This window comes from Pelodiscus sinensis, chromosome 2 (assembly GCF_049634645.1).
Source record: "Pelodiscus sinensis isolate JC-2024 chromosome 2, ASM4963464v1, whole genome shotgun sequence".
NCBI classification, from domain to species: domain Eukaryota; kingdom Metazoa; phylum Chordata; order Testudines; family Trionychidae; genus Pelodiscus; species Pelodiscus sinensis.
Genome location: NC_134712.1, coordinates 46,348,745 through 46,362,146, shown reverse-complemented (window position 1 = coordinate 46,362,146; position 13,402 = coordinate 46,348,745). Strand labels below are relative to the sequence as shown.

Genomic DNA, 13,402 nt, shown 5'->3' with positions numbered 1-13,402 from the left:
TCAGGCAGGCAGCTGAAGCGCTCTGTGAGACTGGTTTGTGGCCTGTGTGGAGAGGTCGCCAGTCGGGGGCTGTAAGGAACCCCGGATTTGAGCAATTCGCCCTGAGCGGATGCCCGCAGCTGTGCCCAGACACGGCCCGGACTGTCACAATATCATTTCAACATTTGGGTGTATTGTTTTAAAACAGTCAAGCACTCCCTGTGGATTCTTTCTGGAATTTAAAAAAAAAATGTTGGGCAAGAAGGTTAGGTTTTTTAAAGGTTTTATCAAGTCAGGCAAACAGAAAAAACAAAAATTACAAAGCATTCAAACCCAGAAGCCATAGAATACAAACTACTTAATACTAAAAAAAAAAAAAAAAAAAAATCAAAACATCAATTTATTCTACAATTTACTTTACATTGGGTCCCTAAAGTATTTATGATCATACAAGCTGGACCTCCCTGGTCCAGCATTGTCGAGACACGAGAGAATTTGCTGGACCTGCTACTAACCCCCAAGCCCATCCCCCGCTGCTGGCAGGCTGCCCCAGAAGGCAACCCTACCTTGCCCTCCCCTCCACCCTGCCCAATTACTGCTGACTCCCTGAGCTGCCCAGGCTCCAGCTTCTGCCACGGGGCTCTGGCCCCACGCAGCCAGGGGAAGCCTCAGTGCTGGGACTCCAACCCCATCTCCGCACAGCCCCAGCCCCGGTCCTGCACAGCTGGGGAAAGCCATGGGGCTCTGACCCTGGCCCCATGCAGCCCCAGATCTGGCCTCCCAGCCCCGACCTCACACAGCCAGGGGAAGCCCCAGGGCTCCGGGGGTTGCTGCAGGGACACTGATCCCTCACTCCTATGAGGCTCTGGCTTCTGCCCCACACACTACTGTGGGGCTCCGGCCCCGGTCCCATCCTGCCCAGCTGGGCTGCTGACTCTGATGCCCAGCCCAAGCGGCCCTCCTGCCCTTAGGCTCCAGGCTCTCTGGTCCAGGAGCATCCATGGTCCTGCTGGACCAGGGATGTTGCTGGACCAGAGCGTGCTGGATTTTGGAGATACAACCTGTACTGGCATGTATTCAGTTAATAGTGTATTTACATTTGCTACTGTTACAATGGGCAAACACACTTTTTCCTGATTTTACAGATTCTACCACTTTGAAAGAGATTCTATATACATAAAAGGACTTAATCATGTGAGGTGCTGACTGCTCTCATCCCAATCTAGGCACGGTACTTAGAGGGAGCCTCGAGCAGTTTTGAACAGCAAATAACTTTGCGCACTCCCCCACTCCCTCGCCCCGATTGTCCTGAGGGAGTGGGGGTGTGCAAAGTCTCCTCCCCACTCCGGGGGTGTGAGGCACCAGAGGGAAGTGCCAGCTGTTCAAGGAAGCTGCCAGTTCCCTTTAGGTGCTGCGCACCCCTAGCAGGGTGAGGGTGAGAGACTTTGCACACTCCCCCACCCCCAGGCCAATGGAGTCTGGTACCACTGGAGGGTGAGAAATCTCCTTTCCCCACCAGGGGCACGCAGAGCCTGGAGGGAACCACCCCTTCTGCCTGAGCCCACGTCTTTTCCAGGGGTGGACCTGGCCCGCAACCACTACCCAAAATGGTGAAGTGGCTCCTCTGCAAAAAGTTATTCCCCACCATGGTCTAAGGGCTTGACTAGAGTTTGAGTTAAGCCACAGGAGAAGGATGTGAATTCCATTTCAAAGGGGACAATGTTAACAAATAGTTGGGAACTTTTAATGCATGCTAAGAGGTCCATGTGGCCCATTAATGCACAACACACAAGTGCACACTAGGGATGTTTGAGTGGAAATGGCTAACTGTTTAACTGATAATTGGATGCTTATTGGCTAATGGTGTTGGTTACATTCAGCGAAGCTGCCTCCCTGGGAGTCAGGTGGGCAAAGGATTCCTCCTCTGCTCCCGGGGAGGAGACTTCACTGCTGCAGCAAAGCTTCCTCCCCAGGAGTTGGGTCTGCAGGGCTAGCGGCCCTGCTCCCGGGAAGGCTTTGCTGTGGGCTCTGCAGTACTTTAAAGCTAAGCTTTATACTGCAGAACCCACAGTGCAGGTAACCCTGTAACTGCTGAGATTTTCAGCAGTGACATGGTTACTCTATTACATGATTTTTAACATCCCTACTGCGCTCTATAATTTAGTCTAGGTGGACTAACTCACCATGTAGGCAAGCCCTAACTCTTATTTTCAAAAGAGATTTGGGCACTTGGGAACTTAAATCTCATTGATAGTCAATGGGATTTAGACTCCTAAGTACCTAAATCCCTTTTGTAAAGGGGATTTACATGTTCATGTAGTTTGCATTCCCCAAATACCTTTAAAAATCTGGGCCTAAGTGTTTTCCTGAATCAGAGTCTTAACTCCATGACTGTGAACACTTGAATTCAAGAAGAATGTCTATTGCTTGGAAGCAATATAGGGTTTAAACATTTGCTATTATTCATATTTCCCATCAGCATATACATCAGCAGGAGAAACTTCCAACAGTAGCTGTAAGTAACAAGTCAGTCTGTCAACAAAATCAAAATGTAATTTAAAATGTACAAAAGGCAGGTAAATCAGAAGGCCCCCCAACATAAAGAGAAGGGCGTAGATATATTGCACCTTGGGAGACCAGACTATAGGAGCCAAAACTAAAAACAAAGAAACTGCCACCATCCCAAATGCAACTGGTAAAAAAACCTGTGAAAGAAACAAATTGTTAGAAGAAGCAAACATAGACAGTTGCCATTTTATGCATTATAGGCAAGAGAACTAAAAACTCTTTGCCACATTGCAAGCACAATTAATTACCCTATCGTCCCTTTGCCTGGGGTTATGTCAGCAAAAGAATAACTCAAAGCTTCATCTAAAAATGAATTGTGAACTATCCATTTACAATTGCTGTTCACAAACTAGATGTTCAGGAATTTTCCCCCAATGTTAAACATAACCCAAGATAAAACGTTACAATTTTTAACTCTTTTCCCATTTACCTTGTATGGTCGCGGTAGGTTAGGTTCCCGGTATCGGAGTACAATCAGGCTGGCACAAGTCAGTCCAATCATAAGCCATACAGAAAACCCAAAATAATTTGTCAAAGTAATTAGATCAGCAGGGATAATAAAAATTGATGCAATGGTGGTTGAAAAAATCATGGCTGGTGCTGGAGTCAAATAGTGGACATTAAGCATGGATATTAAAACAGGCAAGTGTCCTGACTGACTTCCGGCATAACTTAATCTGCCCAGTGTAAACATGCTGCTGTTCAGAGCACCAAATATTGAGATAGCAACAGAGAGAGGAATAACCCAAGCAACGGAGGGGATCACTCTGTCAGCCCAAGTGACTGCCACAGCAACTGCAAGGAAACAAAATGTTATTAAAACAGTAGGCATTTTACTACTGATGACAATTCAATGGAATTGCTTTGTCAGAGTAAGAACTGGTGGGTAGAGAGGGTTTCTTGGTACTGTACAGTGAAAGTGGGCAGAAGCAGGAGATGAGTTCAGAATACAGTGGGGAGAACAAATGTGTTACCCTCTATATAACATGAGATTACTACTATTGGGGAACTCTCCCAGTATGCAGGGGGCAGGGACAGAACAGGTGTTTCATCAGCATACAAATCATCTAGTACTTTATCTCCGCAGTTCTCAGTTAGGGATACAGAGGTACCTGGGGGGCTGCAAACAAGTTTCAGGGGATTTATCGTGCAGGGCTAGTCTTAGATTTGGTGGGGTCCGGGGCAGAATGCTAAAACAATGAGGCAAGTGCTGAAGCCTAGGACCCTGAGCCCTGCCATCCAGGACTGAAGCCAAAGCCTGAGCAACTTAGCTGCGCAGGACCTCCTATAGCATAGGACCCCGAGTAATTGCCGTGTTTGCTACCCCATAGCATTGGATCTGGCTTTAATAGTCAGAAAACCAGTTGTGGCACAGATGTGCAGTGGACTTTTTATAGCATGCTGACAAGGCCTCAGAAAGAACAAGGTTGAGAACTCTTACTCTATCCCATGGTGAAATTCCACAAAGAAATGTGAAGGGCTACTTCCCAGCAGCACCTTTTGCAAACTGACTGTTATTTACTGGGCCAACAACCAAAGTGCATAAGGTATTCAATACTACAGCGATGTGCACAGTATAAAAAGTTGATTTGAACAGAAAAAGGCATTGAGTGAATTTGCAAGAATTGCAGAAATGCATAGTCAAGTTTGAGAGATGGACTAAAAATTTTGGGACCAGAGCAACAGTTGGCATAGTTTGTCATCACAGGAATTGCTCCCATTTACTGGTGCTCAGTATATAATTTTGAATACTGTTTTTTTCTCTTAGGTTTTAGACTTGCTTTGTAGTTGTCCGCTTTTTTAAATCAGAAAATGGCCTGAGAACATGCAGATTAGAAGCTCTGGCTTGCTAAGTGATAGCTACCCCACTCACAGCACAGTTACTGAATTACTTTTGCAGAAGAGGAAAAGACTAGGTGCATGACACTTTTAGTATAGAGCCTCCTATAGAATGAGGACATTTATTGTGAAAGTTAACCCCTAAATAGGCCTGTAATAAGACAATTTTGTTTTATGTATTTTTAGGCTTTTTCTATGGTGCTCCCTGATTACAAACATTTATGAATAATTCTGCAGCACCTTAAAGACTAACAAAAAATGTGGCTGGCATCATGAGCTTTCGTGGACACAACCCCTCTGAAACTTTTAAACGTTAATGAGTTTTGCCTGTGAAAGAGGGAGGTAGTGAGCTAAAGCACAGAGGCTACGTCTACACTACAAAGAAAGGTTGGAAAAAGATACGCAAATTGCAGTTTGCAATTTGCATATCTTTTTCTGCTTTTCTTTCAAAAGAGGCTTTTCTAAAATTTGGCATGTCTACATAGCGCCAAATTTTGGGAAAACCTACTCTTTCAAGCCATCCCTTCTTCCTCGTAAAACGAGGTTTACAGGGATGGCGAAAGAATGCATCCACTTTTCCAATATTTTTTTTTTTCAGAAAAGCGGACACGTTCCTTGGTTGCGGCATTGCTTTTCTGGAAAAGTGCTGCAGTCTAGATGTAAAGGCCTGGCCCTTCTTAAAAAAGAGCTCTGAATAAGCTCAAAAGTTTTCCTCTCTCACCAACAGAGGTAAGTCCAATAAAAGATACTGTCTCACCCTCCTTCTCTCTCTATCTTGGAAGGGACATGGCTGCAACCATGCCAGTTTTACTAAGCATATTTAAATTAAATGATGGCAATGTCTCTGCATAGACAAGCCCCAAGAAGTTTCCTCAAAGTGTAGCCCTGGAATTTTGTAACTAATAAGTCAGTTCGTTATAATGAATGTATTTTATAGCAAAAGGTTTGGATTAAACTTAAATACAAAATGTTGACAGGACAGGCAACTTTGTTAATCTACTCCAGCTCTGTTTGATGTTAGCATATTGAAGTGAAGAGACGGAATATTGTAATACATAGTGATGTTAATATTAGGCAAGGCCTTGTAATAGATAAAAAGAAGTTTAATGTTGAAAGACTTTGTAAGTTTGTTAAAGTGACTAGAAGTACCTCCTTGTTCCATGCTGCAATTCTGTATGACTGGCATGATTTTCCGGAAATGCTTTTAACGGAAAAGTTTTCCCTTAAAAGCATTTTCGGAACAGAGCGTCTAGATTGGCACGGACGCTTTTCCGCAAAAGCACTTTTTGCGGAAAAACGTCCATGCCAATCTAGACACGCTTTTCCGCAAAAAAGCCCCGATCGCCATTTTTGTGATCGGGGCTTTTTTGCGGAAAACAAATCTAAGCTGTCTACACTGGCCCTTTTGCACAAAAGTTTTGCGCAAAAGGACTTTTGCCCGAACGGGAGCAGCATAGTATTTCCGCAAGAAGCTCTGATTTCTTACAGTAGGAAGTCAGTGCTTTTGCGGAAATTCAAGCGGCCAGTGTAGACAGCTGGCCAGTTTTTCCGGAAAAGCGGCTGATTTTCCGGAAAAACTGGCCAGTCTAGACACAGCCTATATGTATTGTTTGTGTGAATGAGAGAGAGAATGTTTTAGGAGAGATAAGTGTGAAGGCCACTGCATGCTCAAATAGTCAGAAGAGGGACTGGAGACTCAGAAGCACCAAATAATTATCAACTAAGTGAAAGCACACTAAAGACGCAGACTACCGGGGCAGACTGATGGACCCTGAAGTTAGTGGCAAGCACCCTTTGATAGGGAACCGATAACAAGTCTCGCCAGAAGACAACACCTAGGAGGGGTCATCAGCATACTGATAGCAGATGACTGAGAGAACAACCTCCAGATAAACATATGTTGCAGAAAAACTGATTGTGATGCTGAATGATTTATTAAGGCCTGACCAGGCAAAATGCATAGACTTGCATGGAAGGAAAATCCTATATAGGATCGGGCATCTTGTATGGTTCTTCGGGTTCCCATCCTGCTAAGACTATGGAGCATCAGTACAGACTAACAAGAAGCCAGCTCCTTCCTCGCACCTGACCTATCTGGCCAATAGGTTGGGCCGAGCAACAGACTGGTAACTATTCTATCAGCAGGATATATGTGTGTGTGTGTGTGTGTGTGTGTGTGTGTGTGTGTGTGTGTGTGTGTGTGTGTGTGTGTGTGTGTGTAAATGAATATGCTACTTTGCTATATTATCAATAAATGTGGCGTGTTGCCTTATCCCCCTGAAAAAGATCCCGTGTGCTTCTTATAAGCATAACAAAAGTCACATACGAAGTCTCCGTTAAAGAATGTCTATTTGAAAGCTGTAAGCAAGTGTCCCAGCCCAGCCAGGCACACTCACGCTACAGTGGCTAGAGCTAGTGCACAAAAATAGCATTAGCTATTCACATTGCAGCTCAGGCTGGAGCTCAGGCTCTCAAGCTCACCCAAAACCCTAGGCTTGAAAGCCCAAGCAGCAGCACCTGTATTGCTATTTGTAGCATAAGCTTCAAGGGGTAGCTGAGTTAGTCTGTACACGTATACTGAAAAAACAACAAATGGTCTGGTAGCACTTTATAGACTAACAAAACATGTAAATGGTAGCATGTTAGCTTGACACCCACTAGCACAAGTCTGTCTGCTCTGGCTAGAGGCTTGCATCCAGCTGTCATGTAGCTATACTCTTAGGCTACGTCTAGACTGGCATGATTTTGCAGAAATACTTTTTTAACAGAAAAGTTTTTCCATTAAAAGTATTTCCGCAAAAGAGCGTCTAGATTGGCAAGGATGCTTTTGCACAAAAAGTGCTTTTGCGCAAAATCATCCATGTCAATCTAGATGCGTTTTTGCGCAAGAAAGCGCCAATGGCCATTTTAGCCATCGGGCTTTCTTGCGCAAAAAATTAAGGTGCCTGTCTACACTAGCCCTCTTGCGCAAGTATTCGTGCGCAAGAGGGCTTATCCCTGAGCGGGAGCATGAAAGTATTTGCGCAAGAAGCACTGATTTTGTACATTACAAAGACACTGCTCTTGCGCAAATTCAAGCAGCCAATGTAGACAGCTGGCAAGTTTTTGCCAGTCTAGATGCACCCTTAGGGCTTAAAACAGAAGCCAAATCTCCTGACTGAAAAGTCCTGTGTCTTACTATATGTAAACCCTGAATTCAGCTGAACCCTAGAAACCCCAATAGAATGGACACAGATTAATAGTTATAATAATTACCTCTTCCATCAGCCAAACAGACATATATCCTTACCTGAGGAGACAATTTCCTTAGGTGTCAGAACTGTCAGGTATGAGATGTTAACCAGTAAATAAAACAAAGTCACTGCAGGAAGTGCAGTCATCACAGTCAAGGGGATATTTCTACTAGGATTTATCATCTCTTCTGAAAAATATAATTTATTTAATAAAACAATATACTCACAAGATAGCTTTTGAAAGCACACTTCCCTGACAAGCTTGATAGAAATAAGGAGCAAATTTCTGGTATGCTTCACAAGGTAACAGAGGAGAAAGAAAACGATGACTGTGAAACCATGAAAATTGGCAGAGGTAGTACTTGGTGAAACTTGTAACTGCTTTTAATAAGAGTTGGTCAGAAATACAGTATATATGAAGTGTTCTTAAATGCACAAAGCAAACAAACGGAAAAGCTTTACAAAGCCCTAACCAAGTATATGTTGAGACAGCCATTTATTTTTAATAAATCTTGTTTTGTTGAAATACATGCTCTCTACATCCTGCTCCATTTTTGAAACAACCATCACTCAGGCAAAGTAGTCAAGAAGGTCTTAACGTGTAAAGACTTTCTGGACCCTAGACACTTTTATTCTCATCTCAGTCAAAAGAGCATAGACTGAAAGGTTGCATAAAGCATGTTCATAGGCAGCTCTCAAGGACCAAACAGCCTAAGGGTGTGTCTAGACTACAGAGTTTTGTCAACAAAAGTGGACTTTTGTCGACAAAACTATACCTGCATCTACACTACCGCTGAGTTCTGTCGACATAACGTCGACAGAACTCAGCAGTTTTGTCAACACTGGTAAATCTCATTTTACGAGGCATAACGCCTTTTGTCGACAGAGTTCTGTCAACAGAAGGTGTTATTGCATCTAGGGTTGTGTCTAAACTACGGGGTTTTGTTGACAAAGCAGCTTGCTTTGTCGACAGAACCGAATGTAGTCTAGACGCTCTTTGTCGACCGAAGCTTTGTCGACCGTATCTGTCGACAAAACTTCTGTCGACAAAAGCCTGTAGTCTAGACGTACCCTAAGAGATGTGGAAGTGGCCTATTACTAGCTGTGGTGGGAGATTCTTCCCCACCTCCCCCCAAAATCTTCTCTGTTTTTGTATAAAATCTTACACCCAAAACTGCACACAATTCTACCTGCCACAAAGCCCCATTGATTTTAATGAGCTTAAAGGCAAATCTCAAGCAACATCAATTGGAGGATTTGGGCTTTAGTTAAAAACCATCTAATATGTAGCAAATTGCTTTTGGTATTTTAAACTATCAAAAGGCAGAATACTTAGAACCCCAGTTTTAATTTTTGTCTCCCAACTTTTGTTTCATCAGCAACATGCCTGGCATTAATTTTAGTTTGAATACATTGGCTCATGGCAGATAAGGGTAGAAACCATTGTTTAAAAAGAAGAGAATTCACTGTAAGAAATTATTTCAGATGTAGGTTGACAACAGTTGCAGCTTCTAACTGTTATCAAATATTTTGTATGGAAGCAACAGTAAATGAATCCAAACAAATTAGAACATTATGAAAAAAAAAAACCTGTGTTGAATTGTGTTAAAATAAATAGTTGTCTGTAGTGCAAAAAAAAATCCTAATGTGACTTCAAAATTAAAATTTTAACTTTTTTTAAAAGAGGAGAGAGAAAAGCTTTTGCCTACAGCATATTCTCATTAAAATAAGAGTTTCTACACTGTTATTTTTAAAACATTAACTAATTTTTCATGTTCCTCTTTCTACTAACCTTTGTCATACAGTAGTTTGTTTAACATTTGACTCATAGGAAAGGACAAAGCTAACAAGGAATGTTAAAGACTAAAGAACAAAAACTGAAGTACATGGTTTGATTCTGCAAAACTCTAATTCATGTGAGTAGTTCCAGTGTTCATGATTAACTATAATATCATGAACACCTATCATGTACGTTTGTGATCATTGCTCATATTATAAGATATTACTGGAAAGTGGAATAACCAACGGTATGTCTAGACTACATGCCTCTGCTGACAGAGGCATGTAAAATAGGCTACCCAACATACTCAATGAAGCCGGGATTTAAATATCCCCGGCTTCATTAAAATAAAAATGGCTGCCGCGCTGTGCCAGCTCAGCTGATCATCGGCACAACACGCGAGTCAAAATGTGGATCGGTTGACAAAGGAAGCCTTTGTCAACCGCTCCTGTAAACCTCGTTTTACAAGGCATAATGGAGCGGTCGACAAAAGCTTCCCTTGTCGACCGATCCGCATCTTGACTTGCACGCTGTGCCAATGATCAGCTGAGCCGACACTGTGTGGTGGCCATTTTTATTTTAATGAAGCCGGGGATATTTAAATCCCAGCTTCATTGACTATGTCGGGTAGCCTATTTTACATGTCTCTGTCAGCAGAGGCATGTAGTCTAGACATACCCCAAATGTCTAACCAAAAACAAGGGCTTCTTTAATGTTTTAAAATGAACTGTGTCCAGTTCTGGGCGCCACATTTCAAGAAAGATGTGGAGAAATTGGAAAGGGTACAGAGAAGAGCGACAAGAATGATTAAAGGTCTAGAGAACATGACCTATGAAGCCAGGCTTCATGAACTGGGCTTGTTTAGTTTGGAAAAAAGAAGATTAAGGGGGGACATGATAGCGGTTTTCAAATATCTAAAAGGGTGTCACAAGGAGGAAGGAGAAAATTTGTTCCTCTTGGTTTCTGAGGACAGGACAAGGAGTAATGGGCTTAAAGTGCAGCAGGGGAGGTTTAGATTGGACATTAGGAAAAAATTCCTAACTGTCAGGGTGGTCAAATATTGGAATAAATTGCCAAGGGAGGTGGTGGAATCTCCCTCTCTGGAGATATTTAAGAACAGGTTAGATAGACATCTGTCAGGGATGGTGTAGACGGAGCTTGATCCTGCCTTGAGGGCGGGGGGCTGGACTCGATGACCTCTCGAGGTCCCTTCCAGTCCTATTATTCTATGATTCTATGAATATATCTATAGATATAGATATCAATAGCACAGAAATGATGTTTATAACATTTCCCTAACTCTTTTCCTTTACTTTTTTTAAGAATTATTTTCCCAGAGAAATGATCAGTTCTTATGCAAATCAAAATGGATATGATTAAAAGAATTGTTTCTGAATGCAATGCAAAATGAAATAGGCCATGCACTCATGAAAATAAGCCAATCAAGGCACAGGAACTGGCTTCCTCTGGGCTTGGAAAGTGTGCTGAACCTGTTCCATTTAGCACCAGACCCTGTCCCACTTCTTCCCCACCTCTTTCTGCCCTCTCTCCTAAGCAAGCCCTTTGCCTACTCCTCCCACTTCCTCCCAGAACCACCTGCATGCTACAAAACATCTGACTGCAACAGACATTAGGCATTGGGAGGGAGAGAAAGGAGTCAATCAGCAGGATCACTGACAGGCAGGAGGTGCTAAGAGAGTGGTAGGGAGCTGACTGTCAGTGGATGCTAAGCACCCACTATTTTTTTCCATGGGTGCTCCAGCCCCAGAAAACCCATGAAGTTGGTGCCCATGATTCAAGGGTGTACATGAGTATGCTTTCGGTATGCACCCTGGGTGGCTGAAGACACTCAGTCTTGACATTCATACTCTGCTTTGCATACCCACTTGTAAATAATTGCAGTAGCATTGGGAGAGGGAAATATCACTGGGTTAGGTCCTCAATTTGTATTTGCATATAGATTTAAATTAAACCTTTCATTTTCCACATTTGTCCTTTTTAAATATGCATCTAGTTCTGGAGACATTAAATCAGAGGTGAAAGTAATCAGGTGCGCCCTGTGCGCAGCTCCAGCAAGAGCTGGCTGAGCTGCAGCAAAAGCCAGCAGGGAGCTATCTAAAGAGCAGGCAGGGAGCTGAGTTACAATAGGACAGTACCTGTAAGAAATTTTAAGTTACTGTCACCAATGAATTAAATGAACATTAAGCAAATAAACTGCATGAAAGAGGACAACACATCTTTAGAACACATGCAGAAACAAGCCTTGGATATAGCCAGTGTTTGTCTTAATAGACTAAATTGTTCCCATTCAGAAACAAGCTCTAATAACATTATCTGAGAAACTTAAGAATGTTGGCCACAACATTAAATGTAAAAAACTGGAGATATACCTGCCATGTAATTGAGGGACCACCAACCGCCATATGCATATAATCCCTGGAAGAAAGCTTCTGCAATCTGTGAAGCATCAGGAATCTCTGAACTGAATGCGTTTTCAAACCTTGCTAAATTCTCCTTTCTTCCTCTAACCAGCAGGACAATGCCACCTATGGCGATTACAGATAGTGCCATCATCTTCAGTATGGTGAAAACAGTTTGAACCCAAGTAGCCATTTTGACACTTCGGCCATTCAGAATCCCCAGAGACCAAAGAACTGCCAAAGCCATGCATTTCTTTAGCAGCTCTGGTACAGGGCATGTACCATAGAAAGGTCGGGTAGCATATTCAGCGAACAACAAGGCTCGAGTAGCATTTGATGCTGGTTTGGTAAACACTGCTGTCCAGATAAAAATGAAAGCAGGTAACGATCCAAGTGCTCTTTTTATGTGACTGTATTCTCCTCCAGATAGAGGTAGAGCAGTTCCCAGTTCTGCATAACAGAGGGACCCCATCAGTGATATTACTCCACAAGCAGTCCAGATGCTTAGTGCAACACCCACATTAAGTAAGGAGTATTTTAGCACTCCTGTGGGAGACACAAAGATCCCTGCACCTACTATGGTGCCTATAATAAAATTTACCCCATCAAAATACCCTATAGTTTTTTTGAGCTGCATCTTGTCATTTTCAGTACTTCTCACTCCTTCTTTGAGATGGTCATGCTTTCCTTTTCCCATTTTCTCTCTCTGTTCTCAGCTGATCATAGGGGCTTGAGAAGCATTCATTTATCTTATCTGTGGAGGTGTTATTAAGTTAACCCAACCTTATACGCTAGTGAAATGCTTCAGGAAGATTGGCTTAATCATTCAGAAGACAAAGCCTTCTTTGGGATTTTTTATGTTTAATGTGTTATGATGATTAACTAAGTGTTGCAAGAAGAACTTTGTATCAAATGGCAGTATAACCTTGTACTTCACAGGTTGTGAGGGTTTTTATTAAGCAACTGGCACCATTATAAATGAACAATAAATACTTTCTTCTGTAATGCCTTCCATCAAAGGGTCTTAAAACATTTAACGGCTATTAATAGTAAAACTACTCTGTGTAGTAGGTAAATACGTTTTTACAAATGAGAAAACTGAAACAGAGTGGTTAAATAAGTTACCCGGTGTCAAATGTGAAGTGTTCCTGTGACAGAAAATGAAAGTCTGTCCCCCATTTATGCACATCAACTACATTGAAAAATTATACTATGGATGAAAAGTCAAGCACTCAAAAGCTAAGAAATTCCAGAATAAAGATTGTCCGTGGAACCACCTTCTGCATATGCTTTATGATTGTTTTTAAATGCATCATCACTTACATTTTTCCAACGGCAGGATCCCTGTCTCATTTGCTGCACAACTTCTATTGAGGATATGCAAACTTCAGTTTTTATAATTTAATTAAATTTGTGCTGATTTTTCCAGGAGACTTCAAAAGACATGTCCCTGCCCTAATGCCACCCTTTTGCCTATTTCAAGTCCCTGCTCTAAACAGTCTAGAGAGGAAAAAATTACCACAGTATCTTAACATGGAAAAAACAACATATTTTTCCCTAGCATTGATTGATGGTTGAAACAT

General features: G+C 42.3%; 1 protein-coding gene across 2 annotated transcripts; it reads right to left on the bottom strand.

The window, feature by feature from the left end:
- Positions 1 to 245: 245 nt before the first annotated feature.
- On the bottom strand, positions 246 to 12,578 carry SLC7A13 (solute carrier family 7 member 13). 2 transcript variants are annotated; one of them, XM_006112989.4, is made up of 4 exons: positions 11,790 to 12,577; positions 7,676 to 7,807; positions 2,978 to 3,342; positions 246 to 2,684 (listed from the first exon to the last, which is right to left on the bottom strand). In XM_006112989.4, the coding sequence occupies exons 1-4, from the start codon at positions 12,514 to 12,516 to the stop codon at positions 2,439 to 2,441; spliced, it is 1,470 nt and encodes a 489-aa protein (XP_006113051.1). In that variant the 5' UTR covers positions 12,517 to 12,577; the 3' UTR covers positions 246 to 2,438. The 2 variants fall into 2 exon arrangements, with proteins under 2 accessions (XP_006113051.1, XP_075776568.1); XM_075920453.1 differs by lacking the exon at positions 7,676 to 7,807 and having other exon boundaries at positions 11,790 to 12,578.
- Positions 12,579 to 13,402: the final 824 nt, after the last annotated feature.